This window comes from Schistocerca nitens, chromosome 10 (assembly GCF_023898315.1).
Source record: "Schistocerca nitens isolate TAMUIC-IGC-003100 chromosome 10, iqSchNite1.1, whole genome shotgun sequence".
NCBI lineage: Eukaryota > Metazoa > Arthropoda > Insecta > Orthoptera > Acrididae > Schistocerca > Schistocerca nitens.
This window is the reverse complement of record NC_064623.1, coordinates 52,241,118-52,266,026: the sequence shown is the minus strand read 5'-3', so window position 1 is coordinate 52,266,026 and position 24,909 is coordinate 52,241,118. Positions and strand designations below refer to the sequence as shown.

Genomic DNA, 24,909 nt, shown 5'->3' with positions numbered 1-24,909 from the left:
AATGTGCATTCACCGCGATGTCGCCAAACACGGATGCGACAATCATGATGCTGTAAACAGTACCTGCATGTCGTTGAGTACACCATCGCAGCCGCTCCTGTGTGTGAAGCAGCGTCAAGGGTAACCGCAGCCACGGTCTCCGAGCTGATAGTCAATGCTGCTGCAAACGTCGTCGAACTGTTCGTGCAGATGGTTGTTGTCTTGCAAACGTCCGCATCTGTTGACTCAGGGATCGAGACGTGGCTGCACGATCCGTTACAGCCATGCGGATAAGATGCCTGTCATCTCGAATGCTAGTGATACGAGGCCGTTTTGATCCAGCACTGTGTTCCGTATTACACTCCTGAACCCGCCGATTCCATATTCTGCTAACAGTCATTGGATCTCGACCAACGCGAGCAGCAATGTCGCGATACGATAAACCGCAATCGCGATAGGCTACCACCCGACCTTTATCAAAGTCGGAAACGTGATGGTACGCATTTCTCCTCCTTACACGAGGCATCACAACAACGTTTCACCAGTCAACGCCGGTCAACTGCTGTTTGTGTATGAGAAATCGGTTGGAAACTTTCCTCATTTCAGCACGTTGTAGGTATCGCCACCGGCGCCAACGTTGTGTGAATTCTCTGAAAAGCTAATCATTTGCATATCACAGCATCTTCTCCCTGTCGGTTAAATTTCGCGTCTGTAGCACTTCATCTTCGTGGTGTAGCAATTTTAATGGCCAGTAGTGTACTTCATTAAACTATAGGGCCTGAATCGGGAATATTCCACGGTGTCTCACAAGTTACGCACTTTTCCCGAAACTGGCAGACAAAAAACTTTTGTTTCATTACTTATTGAACGCCCCCCGTACGTATCAGGGAAGTGATGCACCACGCACACGGTGTGTGTGTGTGTGTGTGTGTGTGTGTGTGTGTGTGTGTGTGTTCCAGGCACGTGTTGCTCCGCTGCGCGACGCACTACAGTGCGTTAAAGCGATTCCGCAACGTGCGTAACTAGGCCGAGCGCGGCAGCCGCAGCGTGGAAAACCCAGCCACGAGGGGAGATACCTCTGCCGTTACTGGTGTGGCGAGCGCTGACGTCCATAGGGCGACATGGGGCTGCTGTACCCTCGTGGAACGCGGGCACAGATTCTTTATTCATTACGTTAGCCTCACAAATTTCTAGCAATGGTAATCTGTACAGATCTGATAATCCTCCGACAGAGTCCAGAAAATTCGACGATATGGAGGGCTGGACAACAGCTACTGTAATGGAACTGGTCAATGCCTCTCTCTTTTCGTCAAGTACCGAAGAAGCCGATACGCTATAATTCAGAATACTATCCAGAGACATCTAAATTGCGAACTGTGTATTTTCTATAATTTTGATGTAAATGTACACTGATAAAGCCCAGTGTTGACATAAGTTTAACTGTTTTATAAGAAACATAGTTATTTTTGCATTTCTAATGTACATCACAGATTTGTTCGTCTGCAAAGCCGAGAATACTTAGATGATGTATTATAATCACACTTACTGTTTTCCATAATTGTTGAAGAAAACAAAATCAAGACTGTGTTTCTTTTTGCTTTCGTGAAATAGTAATCAAATTGTTTTTCGTTGGTCACGGACAAGGATTAAATAGATCATGTAAACATAACTTGGTACTGAAATTGATATGCAGTGTGTGTTACGTTTTTGGCGGAAGGTAATGGTTTAAGTCAATTCTTGTTGTGCGGTGTGACGGTTGAGACCTGGCAGTTCTTGTTAAGAAGTGCGTTAATTTGCTGAAACTGCAACATGTGAAATACAGTTATTTTGAAAAGAAAACACTTTGGTTCAAATGGCTCTGAGCACTATGGGACTTAACATCTATGGTCATCAGTCCCCTAGAACTTAGAACTACTTAAACCTAACTAACGTAAGGACACCACACAACACCCAGCCATCACGAGGCAGAGAAAATCCCTGACCCCGCCGGGAATCGAACCCGGGAACTCGGGCGTGGGAAGCGAGAACGCTACCGCACGACCACGAGATGCGGGCGAAAACACTTTCCAGCTTCATTTAAAAAGGTAGCAGAATTGATTGCAAAATAATGATTATTTAATAACGCATTTCACGTTGGTGGAGCACCATCAGATTATCAACAAAGAACGGGAAAAAAGAAAAATATTAATACGAAAAGGGCGGATGGTCCTATCACGCGGCATTAAATAATGATTATTTTGCAACCAAGAGTGTTTTCAAATAATTCGTAATGTTTGCTGTACCGCCAGCCAATGGAGTAGAAAAGATTTTCCTGCTTCATGGCGTTACAGATTTGATATATGGATGCACAGAACCCGTACTCCTCTTCGCACCTTTGACATAAGCTATCTTTAACCTACGATGACCCTGCCAAGACGAGATACTAGTTAAGATGAGCCGATCGAAGTGGTCGAGCGGTCCTAGGCGCTTCAGTCAGGAACCACGCGGCTGCTACGGTCGCAGGTTCGAATCCTGCCTCGGGAAAGGATGTGTGTGAGGTCCTTAGGTTAGTCAGGCTTACGTAGTTTTAAGTCTAGGTGACTGATGACCTCAGATGTTAAGTCTCACAGTGCTTAGAGCCATTGGAACCATTTTCAGTTAAGATGCAAAACATTTTTACTGATTCTATCCCTCTCTACTTCATGCTCTTAACAGACAGTCTAAAATTCTCAAACAGTAACAACGTAAAACAGGAGTAACTAGCACCGCTCCACTTAAATTTTGATACATTTTAGCGTTCAAACTACCCAAGACAAAAGCTTCGATACAACTGAAAAAAAACCTAGTTTCTAATCTAGACATCTTAAGTCATTACTTCCTTGAATGGTGGCTACGACCAAACTGAACTCACATTTTCTCATCTGTCCAACATATTGGCACTCTTAGTCCTTTATGTCTATTTTCAGAGCGGCAAACTACGTCATAACTCGCATCTAAAATCGCTTGAGACTCGAGATCACCTTAAACAGGACTCTTAAAGAGCACGTGACACGAAAATCCTTAGAGCTCAAAATCAGACGCCAAGCAGAATAGGTACCTGAGAAACTTTGCGTAAATGGACCCTCACAAACTGAACAATTATTGCACAATAATTGTCTACATACTGTGCCAAAGCGCGAGGCCAACAACGGCACAATATTATTGCGCAATATACATGGTCGTAACGTGTCAGTTAAACTCCGCTTCCGTGTCGGCGCACGACAATGTGAAACACCTATGCATTGCGGTTGATCTAGTTGCCGCGGAAAACACATGCAGAAATTGAGCAGAACGGACGAAATAAGTCTGAAAAGCTTCCACTGAACACTCCAATGGACCAGGTTCAAATGGTTCAAATGGCTCTGAGCGCTATGGGACTTAACATCTGTGGTCATCAGTCCGCTAGAACTTAGAACTAGTTAAACCTAACTAACCTAAGGACATCACACACATCCATCCCCGAGGCAGGATTCGAACCTGCGACCGTAGCGGTTTCGCGGTTCCAGACTGCAGCGCCTAGAACCGCACGGCCACTTCGGCCGGCCAATGGACCAGGGCCTCATTCACTGCAGCATCGATTAGTAAACCACAATAATAACCACAAATTAAAAAAGCGAACTGCGTATTGTGTTGTGTTGCACTTATCAATTAGTGACTGGAAGCTTCCATGACATGTCCGTGGTGAGACAACTGTGGAGGAAAAGAAGTACGCTCACTGGACAGATGAGCTGATCTTATTTCCCAATTCTGAAAACTTTCACAAGTAAAATAAACATTTCTGCTTACTGTCATGACACTGTGATCTTCCCTTCGCTGTTGTGGACGACCAGGTACTTTGACTTTTCTGAACAGTCAGGAATTTTATTTTCCCACTTAGTGCTTTCACATGCATCCTCCGGCGCACTCCTGATTTTTGTCAGTTACTTTCTTCAGTTCACTGCAGCATTTAGATCGGTGCGAATTGAATTTCTCTCGACCTCGACAGGAACTGCCGTTTATTGTGCAGTATTACTCTTACGCGCCACAATACATTGCGCGGTACACTGAGGGAAAGTGATAAATAAATAAATAAATAAAAATGGTAGATATGGTGTACTGATGTACGCTGGTCATCAGGTCTCAGTTCGATACCGGACGCATTGACTGGAGTAGAATTCTCTTCAGTAATGAGATTCCAGGCAGAAGACGTGTTTGGAGACGCCCGAGACAGCAGTGGGATACCAAGCTGTCAAGTGCCGTAAGGCCCGACAATGCTTTTCATTGCAGGAATCCTTAGGATGACATCCACGGTACCCTTACGCCAAAGCGGTACGTCGACGATATTCTACGCCCCGTTTCTTGGCCTTCATAAACAAGCCATTCTGGGCTTACATTTCAGCAAGACAATGCCCGACCGCACACGGCGCAGTTCCTACTGCTTGTCTTCGTGCGTGCCAAAACCTACCATGGAAAAGATCGCCGCAGCTGTCTGAACGTTTGTAGCTTTGTGGGCAGGGCCCTTCAACAAGTTCGGAATGTTTACGATCTAACGGGTGAACTGCCCATAATTTGACACGCTATCCCTCAGGACGACATCCAACAACCATCAATCAACGAAAACAAAACAATTGCTACCGTAAGGGCCACAGGTGGACCAACACGGCGTCACTGAGGTGCTCAATCTGTGAAGCTCTCTCTCTCTTAAATAAGTCATCAGATTTTCCCTGGAACTGTCTGAGCTTGGATGGCGTGTAAAGGGTCGGCTGCCCATGCAGCTTCAACGCGATACCACAGTTCATCAATCTACCGATTTTCGTCCCATTCGGATAATTCCTTCGTGGAGCGTCTTTTTCTTTTCTTATTTAGTACGTATTGTGCAAACCGTCAATACCGATCCCACAGAGTCATGAATACTGAGCGTTTCTAAGTTAACCAATACTGTTGCGGAACATTCAGTTGATCAATATTATTGTAGAATATTTTTTCGATATTATTGAGGAATACCCAGTATTGTGCAATAAACACTGGGCGTGTGTGAGTGCCCCATCAACGTTCCAAACTACACTACTGGCCGTTAAAATTGCTACACCACGAAGATGACGTACTACAGACGCGAAATTTAACCGACAGGAAGAAGTTGCTGTGATATACAAATTGATTAGCTTTTCAGAGCATTCACACAAGACTGGCGCTGGTGGCGACACCTACAACGTGCTGACATGAGGAAAGTTTCCAACCGATTTCTCATACACAAACAGCAGCTCACCGGCGTTGCCTGGTGAAACGTTGTTGTGATGCCTCGTGTAAGGAGGAGAAATGCGTACCATCACGTTTCCGACTTTGATAAAGGTCGGATTGTAGCCTATCGCGATTGCCGTTTATCGTATCGCAACATTGCTGCTCGCGTTAGTCGAGATCCAATGACTGTTAGCAGAATATGGAATCGGTGGGTTCAGGAGGGTAATACGGAACGCCGTGTTGGATCCCAACGGTCTCGTGTCACTAGCAGTCGAGATGACAGGCATCTTATCCGTATGGCTGTAACGGATCGTGCAGCCACGCCTGGATCCCGGAGTCAACACATGGGGACGTTTGCAAGACAACAACCATCTGCAGGAACAGTTCGACGACGTTTGCAGCAGCATCGACTATCAGCTCGGAGACCGTGGCTGCGGTTACCCTTGACGCTGCATCACAGACAGGAGCGCCTGCGATGGTGTACTCAACGAAGAAGCTGGGTGCACGAATGGCAAAACGTCATTTTTTCGGATGAATCCGCGTTCTGTTTACAGCATCACGATGGTCTCATCCATAATTGGCGACATCGCGGTGAACGCATATTGGAAGCGTGTATTCGTCAATCGCCATACTGTCGTATCAGCCGGCGTGATGGTATGGGGTGCCACAGGTTACACGTCTGGGTCACCTCTTGTTCGCATTGACGGCACTTTGAACAGTGGACGTTACTTTTCAGATGTGTTACGACCCGTCGCTCTACCCCTCATTCGATCCCTGCGAAACCCTACATTTCAGCAGGATAATGCACGACCGCACGTTGCAGGTCCTGTACGGGCCTTTCTGGATACAGAAAATGATCGACTGCTGTCCTGGCCAGCACATTCTCCAGATCTCTCACCAATTGAAAACGTCTGGTCAATGGTGGCCAAGCAGCTAACACGTCACAATACGCCAGTCGCTGCTCTTGATGAACTATGGTACAGTGTTGAAGCTGCATGGGCAGCTGTACCTGTAAACGTCATCCAAGCTCTGTTTGACTCAATGCCCAGGCGTATCAAGGCCGTTATTACGGCCAGAAATTGTTGTTCTGGGTACTGATTTCTCAGGATCTATGCACCCAAATTGTGTGAAAATGTAATCACATGTCAGTTCTAGTATAATAAATTTGTCCAATGAATACCCGTTTATCATCTGCATTTTTCTTGGTGTAGCAATTTTAATGGCCAGTACTATAGTTCGGACGGAAAGACGAGACTCGGGAGGAGGAAGGGCGTGAGGAGAGAGGGAGGTTCATTTATGTTGCGTTTGTTTGCAGTGACCCCTCTGGTTGCTGCCTTTTTCGGTAACGTGTGCCGTTCAAAGTACAACACTAACTTGCAACTGTAGCTGGCGACTTAAAACCTGATTCTTAGGCCATCCGCAACTGAGAGGCACGATTAACGGAATGACTTCCGCGCTGCGTGGACTCCCTAAACCTATAGGACTTGTGGCTGCGACCGCCCACGGCCCTCCACTGCAGCTAAAGGTCAGCTGCACGGCTAGCGCTTCGCCTAGATCCGATAGCAGAGCAAACAAAATGGCACTAAAGGTCCCAGCCAGGGGCAGACTCACACACAGGTGGTGGAGCAACTCCAACATCAGCGGCAGCACCACGACCTAACCCATCTGACACCAATGTAACGTAGTTCTCAAGTGAAGAGATGTGGCTGAAACCAATGCACAAAGCTGACTTGCTCAAGCCGTCACGCCCTACTAGAGAACGATCCTGCACACTGAAACCTCGAATCTACTTTGACTTTCCCTGTCTGCAAAATCCCTGCAGAGAAGATGAAAATATACGGTGTTATACGAGACAAGTTTAAAAGAAAGGAAAAAACCTGACAGGTGCGAGTACTGCTCGCTATCTGAGGCTTCCGTACAAACTCAGTCATCTACCGGGTGATCAAAAAGTCAGTATAAATTTGAAAACGTAATAAACAACGGAATAATGTAGATACAGAGGTAAACATTAACACACATGCTTGGAATGACATGGGGTTTATTGAAGGAAAAAAAAAAAAAGTTCACAAAATGTCCGACAGATGGCGCTGGACAGCAAAATTGCTAATGTGACGGGTGAGAGGTACGCCGATATGTTACAGAATCGCATCATCCCCAGCCTGGCTGATAAACACCTGCTTTAACGTACGATGTTTATGCAGGATGGCGCTCCACTCCATATTGCTACACGCGTGAATGACCTCAGTCTGTGCGATTATTGGCTTTGGGGTTACCTGAAGTCGCAAGTGTATCGTGATCGACCGACACCTCTAGGGATGATGAAAGACAACATCCGACGCCAATGCCTCACGATAGCTCCGGACATGCTTTACAGTGCTGTTCACAACATTATTCCTCGCCTACATCTATTGTTGAGGAATGATGGTGGACATATTGAGCATTTCCTGTAAATAACATCATCTTTGCTTTGTCTTACTTTGTTATGCTAATTATTGCTATTCTGATCAGATGAAGCGCCATCTATCTGACATTTTTTGAACTTTTGTATTTTTTTGGTTCTTATAAAACCCCATGTCATTCCAAGCATGTGTGTCAATTTGTACCTCTATCTACATTATTCCGTGATTTATTCAGTTTTCATATTTATACTGAATTTTTGATCACCCGGTACATACGAGGGCTATTCGGAAGGGAAATTCTGATCGGTCACGAAATGGAAATTATGTGAAAATCAAAACTGTCATATTTGGAACAATTAGCTACACTACTGGCCACTAAAATTGCTACACCAAGAAGAAATGCGGATGATAAACGGGTATTCATTGGACAAATATACTATACTAGAACTGACATTTGGTTACATTTACACGCAATTTGGGTGCATAGATCCTGAGAAATCAGTACCCAGAACAACCACCTCTGGCAGTAATATCGATTTCGATACGCCTGGGTATTGAGTCAATCAGAGCTTGGATGGCGTGTACAGGTACAGCTACCCATGCAGCTTCAACACGATACCGCAGTTCATCAAGAGTAGTGACTGGCGTATTGTGACGTGTCAGCTGCTTGGCCACCATTGACCAGACGTTTTCAGTTGGTGAGAGATCTGGAGAATGTGCTGGCCAGGGCAGCAGTCGAACATTTTCTGTATGGAGAAAGGCCCGTACAGGACCTGCAACATGCGGTCGTACATTATCCTGCTGAAATGTAGGGTTTCGCAGGGATCGAATGAAGGGTAGAGCCACGGGTCGTAACACATCTGAAATGTAACGTCCACTGTTCAAAGTGCCGTCAATGCGAACAAGAGGTGGCCCCATTTCTTCTCCTTACACGAGGCATCACAACAACGTTTCACTAGACAACGCCGGTCAACTGCTGTTTGTGCATGAGAAATCGTTTGGAAACTTTCCTCATGTCAGCACGTTGTAGGTGTCGCCACCGGCGCCAGCCTTGTGTGAATGCTCTGAAAAGCTAGTGAATTTGCATATCACAGCATCTTCTTCATGTCTGTTAAATTTCGCGTCTGTAGCACGTCATCTTCGTGGTGTGGCAATTTTAATGGCCAGTAGTGTACTACTGTACATGTCCTGTGAATATGAACGTCCTGCCTCTAGTCGCTCAAGGTGTCTGAAGAACAGCGTTAGGCTGAAAGTGGCATACAGTGGCGAATACTGCGTCTTACTCAAGCCTGAAGCGAACCACGACCTCTGTTATTAAATATTAGGATCTGTTGGGTTTCTCCGTGGATCAGTTTCAAAAGTGTGTTAATGAAGTGTTAAAGACAAGCACTTCCTGTTCTTTCAAGCTGCCGACTGGCCCTCTGGACGCAAGACGGGGCTAAAAGTAATGAAGTAGTGCACACGTGCGATATTTTTGGCGGAGATGCTGGCAGCTGCTAGCCTGTATAATTATTCTGAGTCCAGTCTCGCCTGCAGCGCAATGACAGCATGGTTACGTCAGCACCTACGGCTGCAGGACACACACACACACACACACACACACACACACACACACACACACACACACACACACACACAGAGAGAGAGAGAGAGAGAGAGAGAGAGAGAGAGAGAGAGAGATAGCGTGTGGGTGGCGGGGGGGGGGGATCTTTTTGTTGCAAGGCGTCGTAGTAGTTCTGAAGCGAATGCCGTGAAGCGTTTCCTTTAGTTTAGAAATCGAGTCCAAAACAAGAGGGCTTAAGTCAGGGGAGTGCAGTAGGTGGTATAGGACTTAGCAGCCCCATCAGTCGCCGGCCGCTGGTGGCCGAGCGTTTCTAGGCGCTTAAGTCTGGAACCGCGCGACCGCTACGGCCGCAGGTTCGAATCCTGCCACGGGCATGGATGTGTGTGTTGTCCTTAGGTTAGTTAGGTTTAAGTAGTTCTAAGTTCTAGGGGACTTATGACCTCAGCAGTTGAGTCCCATAGTGCTCAGAGCCATTTGAACTATTTAGCCCCATCAGTCAAACAAATCAGTAACAGCTTGGATTGTACGTGCTCGACCATTGTCCTGCAAAATAATGGTCAGGTCCTGCAGAAAGTGTCATCACTTCTGTCTCTATGCTGTTCATTTTTGGAACACAACCTGCGACCAGCTTAGAGACAGAAGTGAAGACACTTTCTGCAGGGCCTTACCATCATTCTGCAGGACAATGCTCAAGCACGTACAGTGCAAGCTGTTACTGATTTGTTTGACTCATGGAGCTGCAAAGTGCTACACCACCTGCTGCACTCCCCTGACTTAAGCCCTCGTAAGTTCAACCCCATTTCTTAACCGAAGGAAACACTTCACGGCGTTCGCTTCAGAACTGCTACAAATTCGTCGGGCAATAGACCGCGCCGCTTGAACTATCAACACAGTTGGCACAGCTGAAAGTATGCTAAGACTTCCACATCGCTGGCAACGGGTTATACACACTGTTTGTGACTACTTTGAAGGTCAGTAACACTTTGAAGCACGTATCTATTTTGTAAGAGCTGTAAATAAATAGTTGCCACTATTAAAGTTCCTACCCTCGTACTTTTACCCACTATGGGACAAGATGGTGAATGCCTTCGTCGAAAAATGTTTGGAGTTACCTCTGGAACCATTACTTTACCCAGGAGTGCATCTCTTAGTCCGAAGTGAAGTGACGGCCACAAATGTATTTCTGCAGGGCACCAAAAGTATGGAAACGGAATTGGGGGGGGGGGGGGGGGGGGTATTAAGGATGTGTAATGGATTCCTACTTAAAACCATCTTATATTAGCTCTTCTGACTTTTTTGCTGTTGGAATGGATTGGAGACTAAGTAACAGAAATGTAAATAGGAGACAAAGACCAAAAACTCCAGAAATGAATAAAATTAACTGAATGGTTAAATGGAGTTTCTGCAACCTTTCCCATTGCGGCCAATATTCTCCTTCTTATTGCATCTCTCCCTTTGGAAGGAATTCCGTACCGTTTTCCACCAGTTTTGGCCTCGAAACGAACAGCTAGAAGCACAGCACTGACGCATTCTTCCGCTTAGAGCTTTGAAGATACACACCACTTCCTATGCTTCACACGTAACGCCTGGGCTCACAGTGGTTGCTGTCACGTGACGCGGTTTCAGCCAATCCTGAACTGCGGACAGCGACAAACCCTGAGTAAAAGGACGGCCACACTTTCTTTTATACGGAGTAGACTTGGCCACTGTTTCTATGTTTCGATACAGTGTATCGATACGTGTGGAACTGTTTCAGTGTTTCGGAACGGCTGTGGTTTACTGTTTCGAAACAGTGATGTTTCATTCCGCTCTGTGTCGGACGAGATTCGGGCTCGGCACAGGTACTGGAACACAACATACCACTTCAAGAAACACTTTCAAGAGTGTCGAAATCTTTTTGACTAGCAATAGCATGAAGCTTAAGATATCCGAAAATAAAGCTTCGTTTCTAGCTGACTGTCCTATTTCGAAATGGCGTAACATTTTCTTTATAAACACTAACCAAACAATAAAACAACGCATACTATTCACATTCAAAATAATAAATATTTGAAAATCATTCAGTTAAATTACACTTTTTTTAATAACATACGCTTCTCTGTTCATGTGCAGTAATCATATTAAGAAACGCAAGTAAGCCTACAACATTTTGAATAAAAAAAGGCGTAGAATGACAGTTATTAGACATATACATAAATTTGATGTAGGTATAACTGCAAGCAATCTGACATATCACTGATAGTGTAATGGCGAACTGGAAGGGCTGGGAAGCATGGTGAATTTACAGTAACGGCTCGAAACACCTTGAAAGAGAGAAAATTTTTTGTTACATTTTGTTATTTATTCGAATTATTTGGCGTTATTTGTGAATCTATAGTCACTGTGCCTATTATCCACAAGGATTCCCTTTGTGTGCATGGAAATAAGTAGGATGGGTATATTCCCCATACTAACGGAATGTGAGAATCCCAGTAGCATACCCGTTGTTTCTGCAGTTTGCTTCCACCTACAGTTCCGTTCGTGGTGGTTCTTCTGTCTTCAGCTACGGCTGTCCTCAGCCAATTGAAAAGTATGAAAGTCACACGACACGAAAGCAGAGGATTTGCTGCAGGAAATAAGAAACTGCCGAGACGCCTAACTGATAGTTTCATACTTTCTGCGACATGATTAGCGCTCTCGCACATCATTTGTGTTTATATGGACATACTTATACAGTAGACATTCAAGATGATTAAATGTGTACGTTTATTAGATTACAAAACACAAACTGTTTCACTGTTCCGAAACAACGTATAGAAACATTACATTCTACTGTTTCATTTGTTTCGAAACAGTTACGTGTTTCAGTTTGCCCATCTCTAATACAGAGCTTTAGCAATGAGTTGCTCTATACACGCCTAGCGGCAGAAATACGTACTTAGTGATGGGCAAACAAACACGGAACTGTTTCGAAACAAATGAAACAGTAGAAAGTAATGTTTCTATACGCTGTTTCGAAAGAGTGAAACAGTTTGTGTTTTGTAATCTAATAAACCTACACATTTTATCATCTTGAATGTCTACTGTATAAGTATGTCCATGTAAACACAAATGATGTGCGAGAGCGCTAATCATGTCGCAGAAAGTATGAAACTATCACTTAGGCGTCTCGGCAGTTTCGTATTTCCTGCAGCAAATGCTCTGCTTTCGTGTCGTGTGACTTTCATACTTTTCAATTGGCTGAGGACAGCCGTAGCTGAAGACAGTAGAACCACCACGAACGGAACTGGAGGTGGGAGCAAACTGCAGAAACAATGAATATGCTACTGGGATTCTCACATTCCGTTAGTATGGGGAATATACCCATCCTACTAATTTCCATGCACACAAAGGGAATCCTTGTGGATAATAGGCACAGTGACTATAGATTCACAAATAACGCCAAATAATTCGAATAAATAACAAAATGTAACAAAAAATTTTCTCTCTTTCAAGGTGTTTCGAGCCGTTACTGTAAATTCACCATTCTTCCCAGCCCTTCCCGTTCGCCATTACACTATCAGTGATATGTCAAACAGATTGCTTGCAATTATACCTACATCAAATTTATGTATATGTCTAATAACTGTCATTCTACGCCTTTTTTTATTAAAAATGTTGTAGGCTTACTTGCGTTTCTTAATATGATTACTGTACATGAACAGAGAAGCGTATGTTATGAAAAAAAGTGTAATTCAACTGAATTATTTTCACATATTTATTATTTTGAATGTGAATAGTATGCGTTGTTTTATTGTTTGGTCAGTGTTTATACAGTAGATGTTATGCCATTTCGGAATAGGACAGTCAGCTAGAAACGAAGCTTTATTTTAGGATATCTTAAGCTGCATGCTATTGCTAGTCAAAAAGATTTCGACACTCTTGAAAGTGTTTCATGAAGTGGTATGTTGTGTTTCAGTACCTGTGCCGAGCCCGAATCTCGTCCGACACAGGGCGCAATGAAACATCACTGTTTCGATACAATTAGTCCGTTCCAAGCACAGGTGGACTAGAACAGCCTTATTTTGAAACAACGATACAGTTTCTGTGTCTGGCTCGAGATCGAATCTGGTCCGGTTATTCGAGGCAGGGGCGGAATGAAGCACCACTGTTTCGAAACAGTGAACCACAGCCGTTCCGAAACACTGAAACACTTCCACGTATCGATACACTGTATCGAAACATAGAAACAGTGGCCAAGTCTATACGTACTACACAAGCTCCGCCTACGGCAATGTTATTCCGTTGTATTCTGGGTACCCCCTCGTATGCAGAGGTAGGTGTCGTAACCTCTGCCATGCAGCACCTGTTGCCATGAGGAGCACAGATGCAGACGAATGTTTGGGAGACGAGTGGATCCTGAGCTGTGCCTCGTGGAACGCGGATGCAGAGAGTAAGTGGGCGAGACGAACCTCTGCCCGCGCTGCGCTGTGCAGTTCAGTTCCCTGCTGTTCCCACCGCTGATGCAAGCTTTGGGTTTCGCAACACCCGCCGCTCTGCCCCACTGCACTGTCTGTGTCTGCTCTGCTGATAGCACTCGCTTCCTGCCGTTGGTTGCAAAGAATGTAGCGGAAAGGGGGAGGGAGAGCGGGGTAAGAGAATGCGTTGTCTGCTGATGGAAACTCTGCGTGCGTGCTCCTCTGCCGAATAGCAGATGATTCACTGACTCGTCGACGCTTCTCGATAAACTTTTCGCTCTAATCAGTATTAGAGGTCTGCGAGGATGTACAGTTCGAGTTGCAGGTTGCCTATTTAACAGCTTGCAGGCGCAACGAAAATTTGATATTCAGTATTATAGACCTAATTAATAAGTTTGAAGCCAGCCGGTGTGGCCGAGCAGTTCTAGGCGCTTCAGTCCGGAACTGCGCGACCGCAACGGTCGCAGGTTCGAATCCTGCCTTGGGTATGGATGTGTGTGATGTCCTTAGGTTAGTTAGGTTTCAGTAGTTGTACGTTCTAGGGGACTGATGACCTCAGATGTTAAGCGGGGTAGGACGTCAAACGGGCCGACTTGGAGCAGGAGAGGCACCACAGGACATTTTAATTTCCACTGTCTATACTTTCACAAATTCATAAAACTTTAACAGCATGACCAGGAAGGATTTAGGATTCATTGTCATAGCAGTGGAAGCTCAAAAACGTAACAAAACATTTTTTTTATATGTGAAATTTCATCATTTTTTCACTTACCACTGGCTGCATTTGTTGCTATAGGTACACTTTTCTTCCTAAGTAAGAGAGAGTCTTCGATGACTTTTGCACAGCATACAAACCGTAGTTACAGGTGTATGAAACTCTAGAAGTTATTTAATTTATGAAAAAATGAATGAACTGTTACATTTTAAGCTTCATGTTTAGAAAAAACTCAAGTTTTATAGTTAATTATCTCAATTTTTTCCACAGTTTTTTAAATAGATTTGGAAAATTCTAGAGTTTCATATATCTGTAACTACTGTTTGTATGCTATGAAAAATTCATCGAAGAATCTCTCTGACTTAGGAAGAAAAGTGTACCTATAGCAACAAATGAAGCCAGTAATAAATGAAAAAAATGATGAAATTTCACATGTAAAAAAAAAGGTATTTTGCTAAGTTTTTGAACTTCCACTGCGATAAGTGTGAGTCCTCAATGGTGACAAAGTTTTATGAATTTATTTGTAAAAGTATAGACAGTAGAAATTAAAATGTCCTGAGGTGACTCTCCTGCTCCAAGTCGGCCCGTTTGACGTCCTACCCCCCTTGAGGCCCATAGTGCTCAGAGCCATTTGAACCATTTTTTGAAAAAGTTTGAAATGCTGTCATAATCTATCATTAACAGGTACAATATGACTTTAAAAGTTCGACACCATGAGAAGTATCACACAGGCAGCGTATATGTCTTGAAGTGTAAGTCACAGCGTGCAAATACCCGTAATTTATTCATCTACTATTTGAGAACGCGAGCGATTGGCGACCACCAATAAACTTTACACATAATTTCGAAGCTTTTCGAATTTTTTTTCTCGCTGACACTCCTGCAAAATAATGAGAGCAAAAAAATTTACCGCTTATATATTTTCACTGTTTCTGTAGTTAAACTGCAGCATCAATCATGACGTTCTAATTTCTTACTTCTTTACTAGTAACTATATTCCAAAGAATCTTGCAGACAGTATCCACAAAGACCGAGGTGACAAAAGTCACGCGACAGCGAGATGCTCGTATACAGATGGCTGTAGTATCGCGTACACAAGGTATAAAAGGACAGTGCATTTGCGGAGCTGTCATTTCTACCCACGTGATTCAATGTGATTACGCCCGCACGACGGGAATTAACAGACTTTGAACGCGGTATGGTAGTTGGGGCTCGACGCATGGGACATTCGATTTCGGAAATCGTTAGGAAATCCAATATTTGACCCGTAGTGTGAAGAGCGTGCCGAGAATTTAATGCATTTGCTCTCGCCACGGAAAACGCACAGACCGACGGCCTTCACTTAACGACAGATAGTAGCTGTGTTTGCGCAGAGTAATCCGTGTTAACAGGTAAGCTACACTGCGTAAATAACGACAGAAATCAATATAGGACGTACGACGAATGTTTCCGTTAGGGCAGTGCGGTGAAATTTGGCGTTAATGGGATACAGCAACGGACGACCATCCCGGGTACCTTTGCAGCATACGGGCTGGCATACTTGTCGTCAAAGTTGCGGACGACGAGGCCTGACAACCATTTATACCTGGGTCTACCATGGCCTCCCGGTATGTGGAAAATATTCTCGAACTTCTTGCCGCATCAGTTCAACGTAAAATTTCGAGCTTTCGACGATTACTTACGTTTCGTCAGGACCAACTGACTGTTGGGTTGGGTTGTTTGGCGGAAGAGACCAAACTGCGAGGTTATCGGTGTCATCGGATTAGGGAAGGACGGGGAAGGAAGCCGGCCGAGCCCTTTCAAAGGAACCATCCCGGCATTTGCCTCGAGCGATTTAGGGAAATCACGGAAAACCTAAATCAGGATGGCCGGACGCGGGATTGAACCGTCGTCCTCCCGAATGCGAGTCCAGTGTGCTAACCACTGCGCCACCTCGCTCGGTCCAATTGCTGCTGTGGTGGCCTTACATAACCCACAGAAGATACTGAACGGTCGGTAATTACGCAACACCATCGCAGACGGTGTCAACGTCTGCGTTGGTGACCCCACCGCTCCCGTAGTAGTGTAAACACTCTGTCTCTTCTATGGACCGAGAGCTCGCTTACGCACACTAATCAAAAGTATCCGGACACCCCCAAAAATAGACGTTTTTCATATTAGGTGCATTGTACTGCCACCTACTGCAGGGTACTCCATATCACCGACCTCAGTAGTCATTAGACATCGTGACAGAGCAGAATGGGGCGTTCCGCGAAACTCACGGACTTCGAACGTGGTCAGGTGATTGCGTATCACCTGTGTCATACGTCTGTACGCGAGATTTCCACACTCCTAACCATCCCTAGGTCCACTGTTTCCGATGTGATAGTGGAGTGGAAACGTGAAGGGATACGTACAGCACAAAAGCGTACAGGCCGACCTCGTCTGTTGACTGACAGACACCGCTGACAGTTGAAGAGGTTCGGAACGTGTAATAGACAGACATCTATCTAGACTATCACACAGGAATTCCAAACTGCATCAGGATCCACTGAAAGTACTATGAGAGTTATGCGGGAGGTGAGAAAACTTGGATTTCATGGTCGAACGGCTGCTCATAAGCCAAACATCACGTTGGTAAATGCCAAACGACGCCTCACTTGGCGTAAGGAGCGTAAACGTTGGATGACTGAACAGTGGAAAAACGTTGTGTGGAGTGACGTATCACGGCACACAATGTGGCGATCCGATGGCAGGGTGTGGGTGTGCCTGGGGAACGTTATCTCCCAGCGTGTGTAGTGGCAACAGTGCCTTGTTTTGCGTGACGCTATCACAGCACAGGCCCAACACTGATGTTTTAAGAACCTTCTTAATTCCCCTTTTTGAAGAGCAATTCGGGGAAGGCGATTGCATCTTTCAACACGATCGAGCACCCGTTCATAATGCACGGCCTGTGGCAGAGTTGTTACACGACAATAACATCCCTGTAATGGACTGGCCTGCACAGAGTCCTGATCCGAATGCTATAGAACACATTTGGGGTGTTTTGGAACGCCGACTTTGTGCCAGGCCTCACCAACCGACATGGATACCTCTCCTCAGTTGAGCACTACGTGAAGAATGGGCTGCCATTCCCCAAGAAACCTTCCAGCACCTGATTGAATGTATGCCTGCGAGAGAGGAAGCTGTCATCAAGGCTAAGGATGGGCCAACAACATACTGAATTCCAGCATTCCCGATGGAGAGCGCCACGAACTTTTAGGTCATTTTCAGCCAGGTGTCCGGATACTTTTGATCACGTAGTGTACATCGCTAGGATTTGATCCGCTGTCACTCTTGAAGTTGTTCTCGCACATTCTTATTTCTACTGCCTCTAATTACAGAATCCCGGTATGTGGGAGCCTGGGACAAAACTTTCGTTTCGTCAAACACAAAAAAACGAAAAAACATTTTTGTGTCATGCTTTTACATCAAGCCTGCCTCCTACTGAACAGAATATGACAACATTTTAAATTTATACATTCGGTCAGTAGCAATACGAAATACCGAAAACACAAATTTTTGTAGCCGCTGGAATCTGTTAGACGGGCAAGCTGTAGGCAGATGACAGTTTGAACAGTTTAGTAACGTGATTACTACTTCGCCTGAGGATGAGGGATACGGAATCCATTGAAACGTTGCGACAAGACGACGCCCATTCGGCTGGTAATCCGAGAAGATTTCATAGCTGAAATATCCCTAGCAAGCCTACAATCACATACATGGTTATCTTTTAAAGTTGCGGAACACCCGCTACGTGCAATAACGTTGAAACAAGATGTCTTCGAAATTACTCAAACAACAGTAAACACTGCGGAAAATAAGACTAACGGTACGGTTTGGGAGGCTCAGCTGAAGCAATAGCGGCAATTCTTAAAGGAAACGCAGGTAATGTCCCACCTGACGTTGGCAGAGGCCCAATACAATGCGGCAGACCTTTCCGACACACACACACACACACACACACGCGCGCGCGCGCGCGCGCGCGCGCGTCCTTTGACCTAATCTCCCCAAGTTCAGCAGCCTTTAGACCGCTGCCACTGGCTGTGTATTCATCCCATCACAGCTGCACCATCGCAGTCTTCCGCAGCTGTTCTTCCGCACACCTGTGCGCGCACAGCTGGCTATAGCTTCAACGACAGAATCCCTAAATTCCGTTTGCACGATTACTGTGAACAGACACACAGCTGATAACCTGGAGCACAGCTGCCGACCACTGAGTGGACTCCTTAAGCAGACGTTTACGCCGTTCCATTCGCTACACTTTTAACATCATATTCCGACAAGAGAACCGCCCGACTCACTACGCTCACAGGGAAAACTCCCCTTTGCAGCCGCCTCAGATGTGGTTGTAAGAGAACCCCATGGACAGCCCATCATAAACTGAATACAGATCAAGCATGAAAACAGGAGGAAACGTTTGTTCTCTTTCTGTAATCTTGGTAGTTGTCATACCGTACGGAGGTTATAGAATATGAGTCATGTGGGAGGAATACGTTATCCTCGCGCGAATTATTATTTTTTCTCTTCTCTGTTCGCTTAATTCAGTTCTCTATCAGCAGTCGAAAAGAAGTGGCTTTCGAATGGGAACCCAAACGTTTGACGACAAGGCGACCGGTCAACCGAAGCCTACACAGGAAAACACGTCTGGTCTGTCATACACGGCATCATTGACAATACGTGAGTCATATGATAGGAATCTCTTAACGACGCACCTAATTTGTACGACTGGTATGTGAGTGAGATAATGCTTTTTCGTATGACTGTGAATGTGATCGCTCCCAAGAAAATGATGAAAACGCAATAGTTTGTCACATGTGCTGCAACAAATAAACTCAAGTTTCACAATCACACAGTTTCTCTATGCTCTGCCAAAACATACGTTTTTATCGTTTTGAGCTGCGTTCCGTTTTGGAATTTTTGACTCCCGAATTCCATTGTTGTAACATAGTTCAAACCTGTTTATTTGCTGTTTTCATTTCTATGCGGTATCTCGCGTGCTCTCACTATTCATCAAATTTACTTGCGGCGGTGACGTGTTCTTACCACATAGCTCTTATTCTATTTTTTTCTTTGTCATCAGTCTACTGACTGGTTTGATGCGGCCCGCCACGAATTCCTTTCCTGTGCTAACCTCTTCATCTCACAGTAGCACTTGCAAGCTACGTCCTCAATTATTTGCTTGACGTATTCCAATCTCTGTCTTCCTCTACAGTTTTTGCCCTCTACAGCTCCCTCTAGTACCATGGAAGTCATTCCCTCATGTCTTAGCAGATGTCCTATCATCCTGTCCCTTCTCCTTATCAGTGTTTTCCACACATTTCTTTCCTCTCCGATTCTGCATAGAACCTCCTCATTCCTTACCTTATCAGTCCACCTAATTTTCAACATTCGTCTATAGCACCACATCTCAAATGCTTCGATTCTCTTCTGTTCCGGTTTTCCCACAGTCCATGTTTCACTACCATACAATGCTGTACTCCAGACGTACATCCTCAGAAATTTCTTCCTCAAATTAAGGCCGGTATTTGATATTAGTAGACTTCTCTTGGCCAGATATGCCTTTTTTGCCATAGCGAGTCTGCTTTTGATGTCCTCCTTGCTCCGTCCGTCATTGGTTATTTTACTGCCTAGGTAGCAGAATTCCTTAACTTCATTGACTTCGTGACCATCAATCCTGATGTTAAGTTTCTCACTGTTCTCATTTCTACTACTTCTCATTACCTTCGCCTTTCTCCGATTTACTCTCAAACCATACTGTGTACTCATTAGACTGTTCATTCCGTTCAGCAGATCATTTAATTCTTCTTCACTTTCACTCAGGATAGCAATGTCATCAGCGAATCGTATCATTGATATCCTTTCACCTTGTATTTTAATTCCACTCCTGAACCTTTCTGTTATTTCCATCATTTCTTCCTCGATGTACAGATTGAAGAGTAGGGGCGAAAGGCTACAGCCTTGTCTTACACCCTTCTTAATACGAGCACTTCGTTCCTGATCGTCCACTCTTATTATTCCCTAGTGGTTCTTGTACATATTGTATATGGCCCGTCTCTCTCTATAGCTTACCCCTACTTTTTTCAGAATCTCGAACAGCTTGCACCATTTTATATTGTCGAACGCTTTTTCCAGGTCGACAAATCCTATGAAAGTGTCTTGATTTTTCTTTAGCCTTGCTTCCATTATTAGCCGTAACGTCAGAATTGCCTCTCCCGTCCCTTTACTTTTCCTAAAGCCAGACTGATCGTCACCTAGCGCATTCTCAATTTTCTTTTCCATTCTTCTGTATATTATTCTTGTAAGCAGCTTCGATGCATGAGCTGTTACGCTGATTGTGCGACAATTCTCGCACTTGTCAGCTCTTGCCGTCTTCGGAATTGTGTGGATGATGCTTTTCCGAAAGTCAGATGGTATGTCGCCAGACTCATATATTCTACACACCAACGTGAATAGTCGTTTTGTTGCCACTTCCCCCCTTGATTTTCGAAATTCTGATGGAATGTCATCTATCCCTTCTGCCTTATTTGGCCGTAAGTCCTCCAAAGCTTTTTTAAATTCCGATTCTAATACTGAATCCCATATCTCTTCTAAATCGACTCCTCTCTCTTCTTCTATCACATCAGACAAATCTTCACCCTCATAGAGGCTTTCAATGTATTCTTTCCACCTATCTGCTCTCTCCTCAGCATTTAACAGTGGAATTCCCGTTGCACTCTTAATGTTACCACCGTTGCTTTTAATGGCACCAAAGGTTGTTTTGACTTTCCTGTATGCTGAGTCTGTCCTTCCGACAATCATATCTTTTTCGATGTCTTCACATTTTTCCTGCAGCCATTTCGTCTTAGCTTCTCTGCACTTCCTATTTATTTCATTCCTCAGCGACTTGTATTTCTGTATTCCTGATTTTCCCGGAACACGTTTGTACTTCCTCCTTTCATCAATCAACTGAAGTATTTCTTCTGTTACCCATGGTTTCTTCGCAGCTACATTCTTTGTACCTATGTTTTCCTTCCCAACTTCTGTGATGGCCCTTTTTAGAGATGTCCATTCCTCTTCAACTGTACTGCCTACTGCGCTATTCCTTATTGCTGTATCTATAGCGTTAGAGAACTTCAAACGTATCTCGTCATTCCTTAGTACTTCCGTATCCCACTTCTTTGCGTATTGATTCTTCCTGACTAATGTCTTGAACTTCAGCCTACTCTTCATCACTACTATATTGTGATCTGAGTCTATATCTGCTCCTGGTTACGCCTTACAGTCCAGTATCTGATTTCGGAATCTCTGTCTGACCATGATGTAATCTAATTGAAATCTTCCCTTATCTCCGGGCCTTTTCGAAGTATACCTCCTCCTCTTGTGATTCTTGAACAGGGTATTCGCTATTACTAGCTGAAACTTGTTACAGAACTCAATTAGTCTTTCTCCTCTTTCATTCCTCGTCCCAAGCCAATATTCTCCTGTAACCTTTTCTTCTACTCCTTCCCCTTCAACTGAATTCCAGTCGCCCATGACTATTAGATTTTCGTCCCCCTTTACATACTGCATTACCCTTTCAATATCCTCATACACTTTTTCTATCTGTTCATCTTCAGCTTGCGACGTCGGCATGTATACCTGAACTATCGTTGTCGGTGTTGGTCTGCTGTCGATTCTGATTAGAACAACCCGGTCACTGAACTGTTCACAGTAACACACCCTCTGCCCTACCTTCCTATTCATAACGAATCCTACACCTGTTATACCATTTTCTACTGCTGTTGATATTACCCGATACTCATCTGACCAGAAATCCTTGTCTTCCTTCCACTTCACTTCACTGACCCCTACTATATCTAGATTGATTCTATAACCACTGTGTAATATGACAACTGTCAAGACAGCAGAAAGAGAACATATATTTCAGTGACTGGTCCGACAGTTCATGATGATGTGAAAAAATAAATAAATAATACGAGAGAGTTTTGAACACGGCTCGTCCTCTTGACAGTCCAACACCGTGACCTCTTACCCACGACACCGTTGCTGTTTCCGACTGTTCTCTATTGCAATTCTTGTTCTTGGACCTTTCACTGTTTTTTCTCACCATTCAGTACACCTTCTTCCTGTTTTCATGCTAGATCTGTGTTCAGCTTTTGATGGGCTAGGCACTGGGCCATTTTACCACTAAATTTGACGGGGGTTCAAATGGCTCTGAGCACTATGGATCTTAATATCTGAGGTCATCAGTCCTCTAGACTTAGAACTACTAAAACCTAACTAACCTAAGGACACCACACACATCCATGCCCGCGGCAGGATTCGAACCTGCGACCGTAGCAGCAGCGCGGTTTCGGACTGAAGCGCCTACAACCCCTCGGCCTCAGCGGCCGGCTCTGACGGGGGTGTGATTGGGAGTTTCCCTTGTCAGAAAGCCTTCGTCGTCCTAGCAACACAGCAAAAAACACGTTCTAGTTGTTTGAAGAATGTCACGTTGATTTAGGTACCGACAAGTCAAATGGCTCTGAGCACTATGGGACTTAACATCTGAGGTCATCAGTCCCCTAGAACTTAGAACTACTTAAACCTAGCTAACCTAAGGACATCACACACAGCCATGCCCGAGGCAGGATTCGAACCTGCGACCGTAGCGGTCGCGCGGTTCCACACCGTAGCGCCTAGAACCGTTCGGCCACTAGAGCCGGCGACAAGAGTCGTACAAGGTGTTACAGATTCGGAGTTAAGCCGCCCTCGTGTCTGGCGAAATGCAAACAGCGCTGTAGTACATAAGCAAGAAAAAATTCTCAAGTCAGCTTCCACTTCAGAATTTTTTTTAATGATTTTCTGCGCTGTTATGGGAAAACTGACTATCTGTGAGGCAATAACCACCAAATCAAGTATAAGAATTTTTGTATCACCGAATTTAATACAAATGCAATATCTCTGCCACATCTTTAGTAATGCATATTTGTCAAATAGCTAACTGTAAGAAAAATCAAATATTGGCGAGAAATAATTCAGGAAAATGGTGTAGAAAAAAGAACCTGAAATACGGAGTTTCTATACAATGGGCAGACCAGATGTATAACAGATGGAAATGCCGTGTGGCTAGGGCCTCCGGTCGGGTAGACCGTTCGCCTGGTGCAAGTCTTTCGAGTTGACGCCACTTCGGCGACTTCCGTGCCGATGGGGATGAAATGGTGATGATAAGGACAACACAACACCCAGTCCCTGAGCGGAGAAAATCTCCGGCCCAGCCGGGAATCGAACCCGGGCCGTTAGGTATGACATTCCGTCGCGCTGACCACTCAGCTACGAGGGGGCGGACGTAAGTAAGATAAAATCGACATAATGGGTTCACGAAAATAGCCTTCTTGAAACTGACATGTAATGCTGAAACATATGAGAACGTACAAAATTCACCGGACCAATAATAATTATAGGATTAATTTCTTTGGCCATTTGCATTGAATGGATGGCAGAACATCAACGGGACACTTTTTCAAAAAACGGACAACAAGCCGCATTCAAGAGGCCGTGAAGAACTTACAAAGAAGTAACATAAGAGAGAAAGAAACCGCTGGGCTTTCTTAAATTAAAAGTGTTACAGGCTTACGGATTGAAAGACACGAAGCAAAATAAGGTTCCATGCAGAGTGCGGAGAGGAAGAAGAAGCATGGCGAAAAAGTCTAAGAGTACTGCAGGAAAAGGAAGGAAAAAAGTAAGAAAATGTGAAGAACTGAAATTGACGCGCGATCCTCAGAACGCTACAATGACAAGAATACAAATTATAAAACGAGCACAGCAAATTCAGTGGACTGGACTTCTATGAACTCTAGGTCCGGCAGAAATGGCATAGCATTGTTTCTAGCAAAATGACACGGAAAGTTAATCGAAAATAAACCCTCCAGGGTAGCCGACAGCGCTAACGCGCTCCTTCCTGGACTCGGGTAGGCGCACCGGCCCCGAATCGAATCCGCCCGGCGGATTAACGACGAGGGCCGGTGTGCCGGCCAGCCTGGATGCGGTTTTTAGGCGGTTTTCCACATCCCGCTAGGTGAATACCGGGCTGGTCCCCACGTTCCGCCTCAGTTACACGGCTCGCAGACATCTGAACACATTCGCACTATTCCGTGGATTACACTCGACGTGGACAGTTGGGGTCCACTAAAGTGCGCGTCATTTACGACGGCGACCGAGTTTAGTTTCGTTCTGCGCATGTGACATCACAAAACACAGCCAGCCAATGAACAGAGAACGACGTTGCCACAGCTCGACTGCAGTGCAGAGCACGGACGAGTGTCTTCAGTTTTAGAAACGTTCAGTCATAAATAAAGTAATTGAACAAAAGTAGTGTCTTGATAGCAGACTTTCTATAAAAGAAAGTTTGGAAAAAGCATTCTTTATACCAACTGCTTCATATTCTATTAATTAACTAAACCAAACAAACAATAAGCCTCCTCATTCAGGCGATAGCAAGGAAATTCATTCTCACTAAACGCTTTTTCGCAATAAAGAACAGCGATAATTGTTTATTTCCTATTGTACTTCAACGAAACGTGAGTAATTCATAGTCATACC

The 24,909-nt window shown here is 44.7% G+C and overlaps 2 protein-coding genes across 2 annotated transcripts in view; one reads left to right on the top strand and one right to left on the bottom strand.

The window, feature by feature from the left end:
• The window catches only part of LOC126210483 (mucin-12), a 388,877-nt gene that overhangs the window by 164,219 nt on the left and 199,749 nt on the right, over nucleotides 1–24,909 (bottom strand). The gene's annotated exons all lie outside the window — the stretch shown is intronic.
• LOC126209854 (uncharacterized) overlaps nucleotides 6,659–24,909 on the top strand; it is a 75,674-nt gene continuing 57,423 nt past the window's right edge. Inside the window, exon 1 of the mRNA XM_049938981.1 lies at nucleotides 6,659–6,739. Coding sequence (XP_049794938.1) covers nucleotides 6,659–6,739 — 81 coding nt within the window. The remainder of the gene's footprint in view (nucleotides 6,740–24,909) is intronic.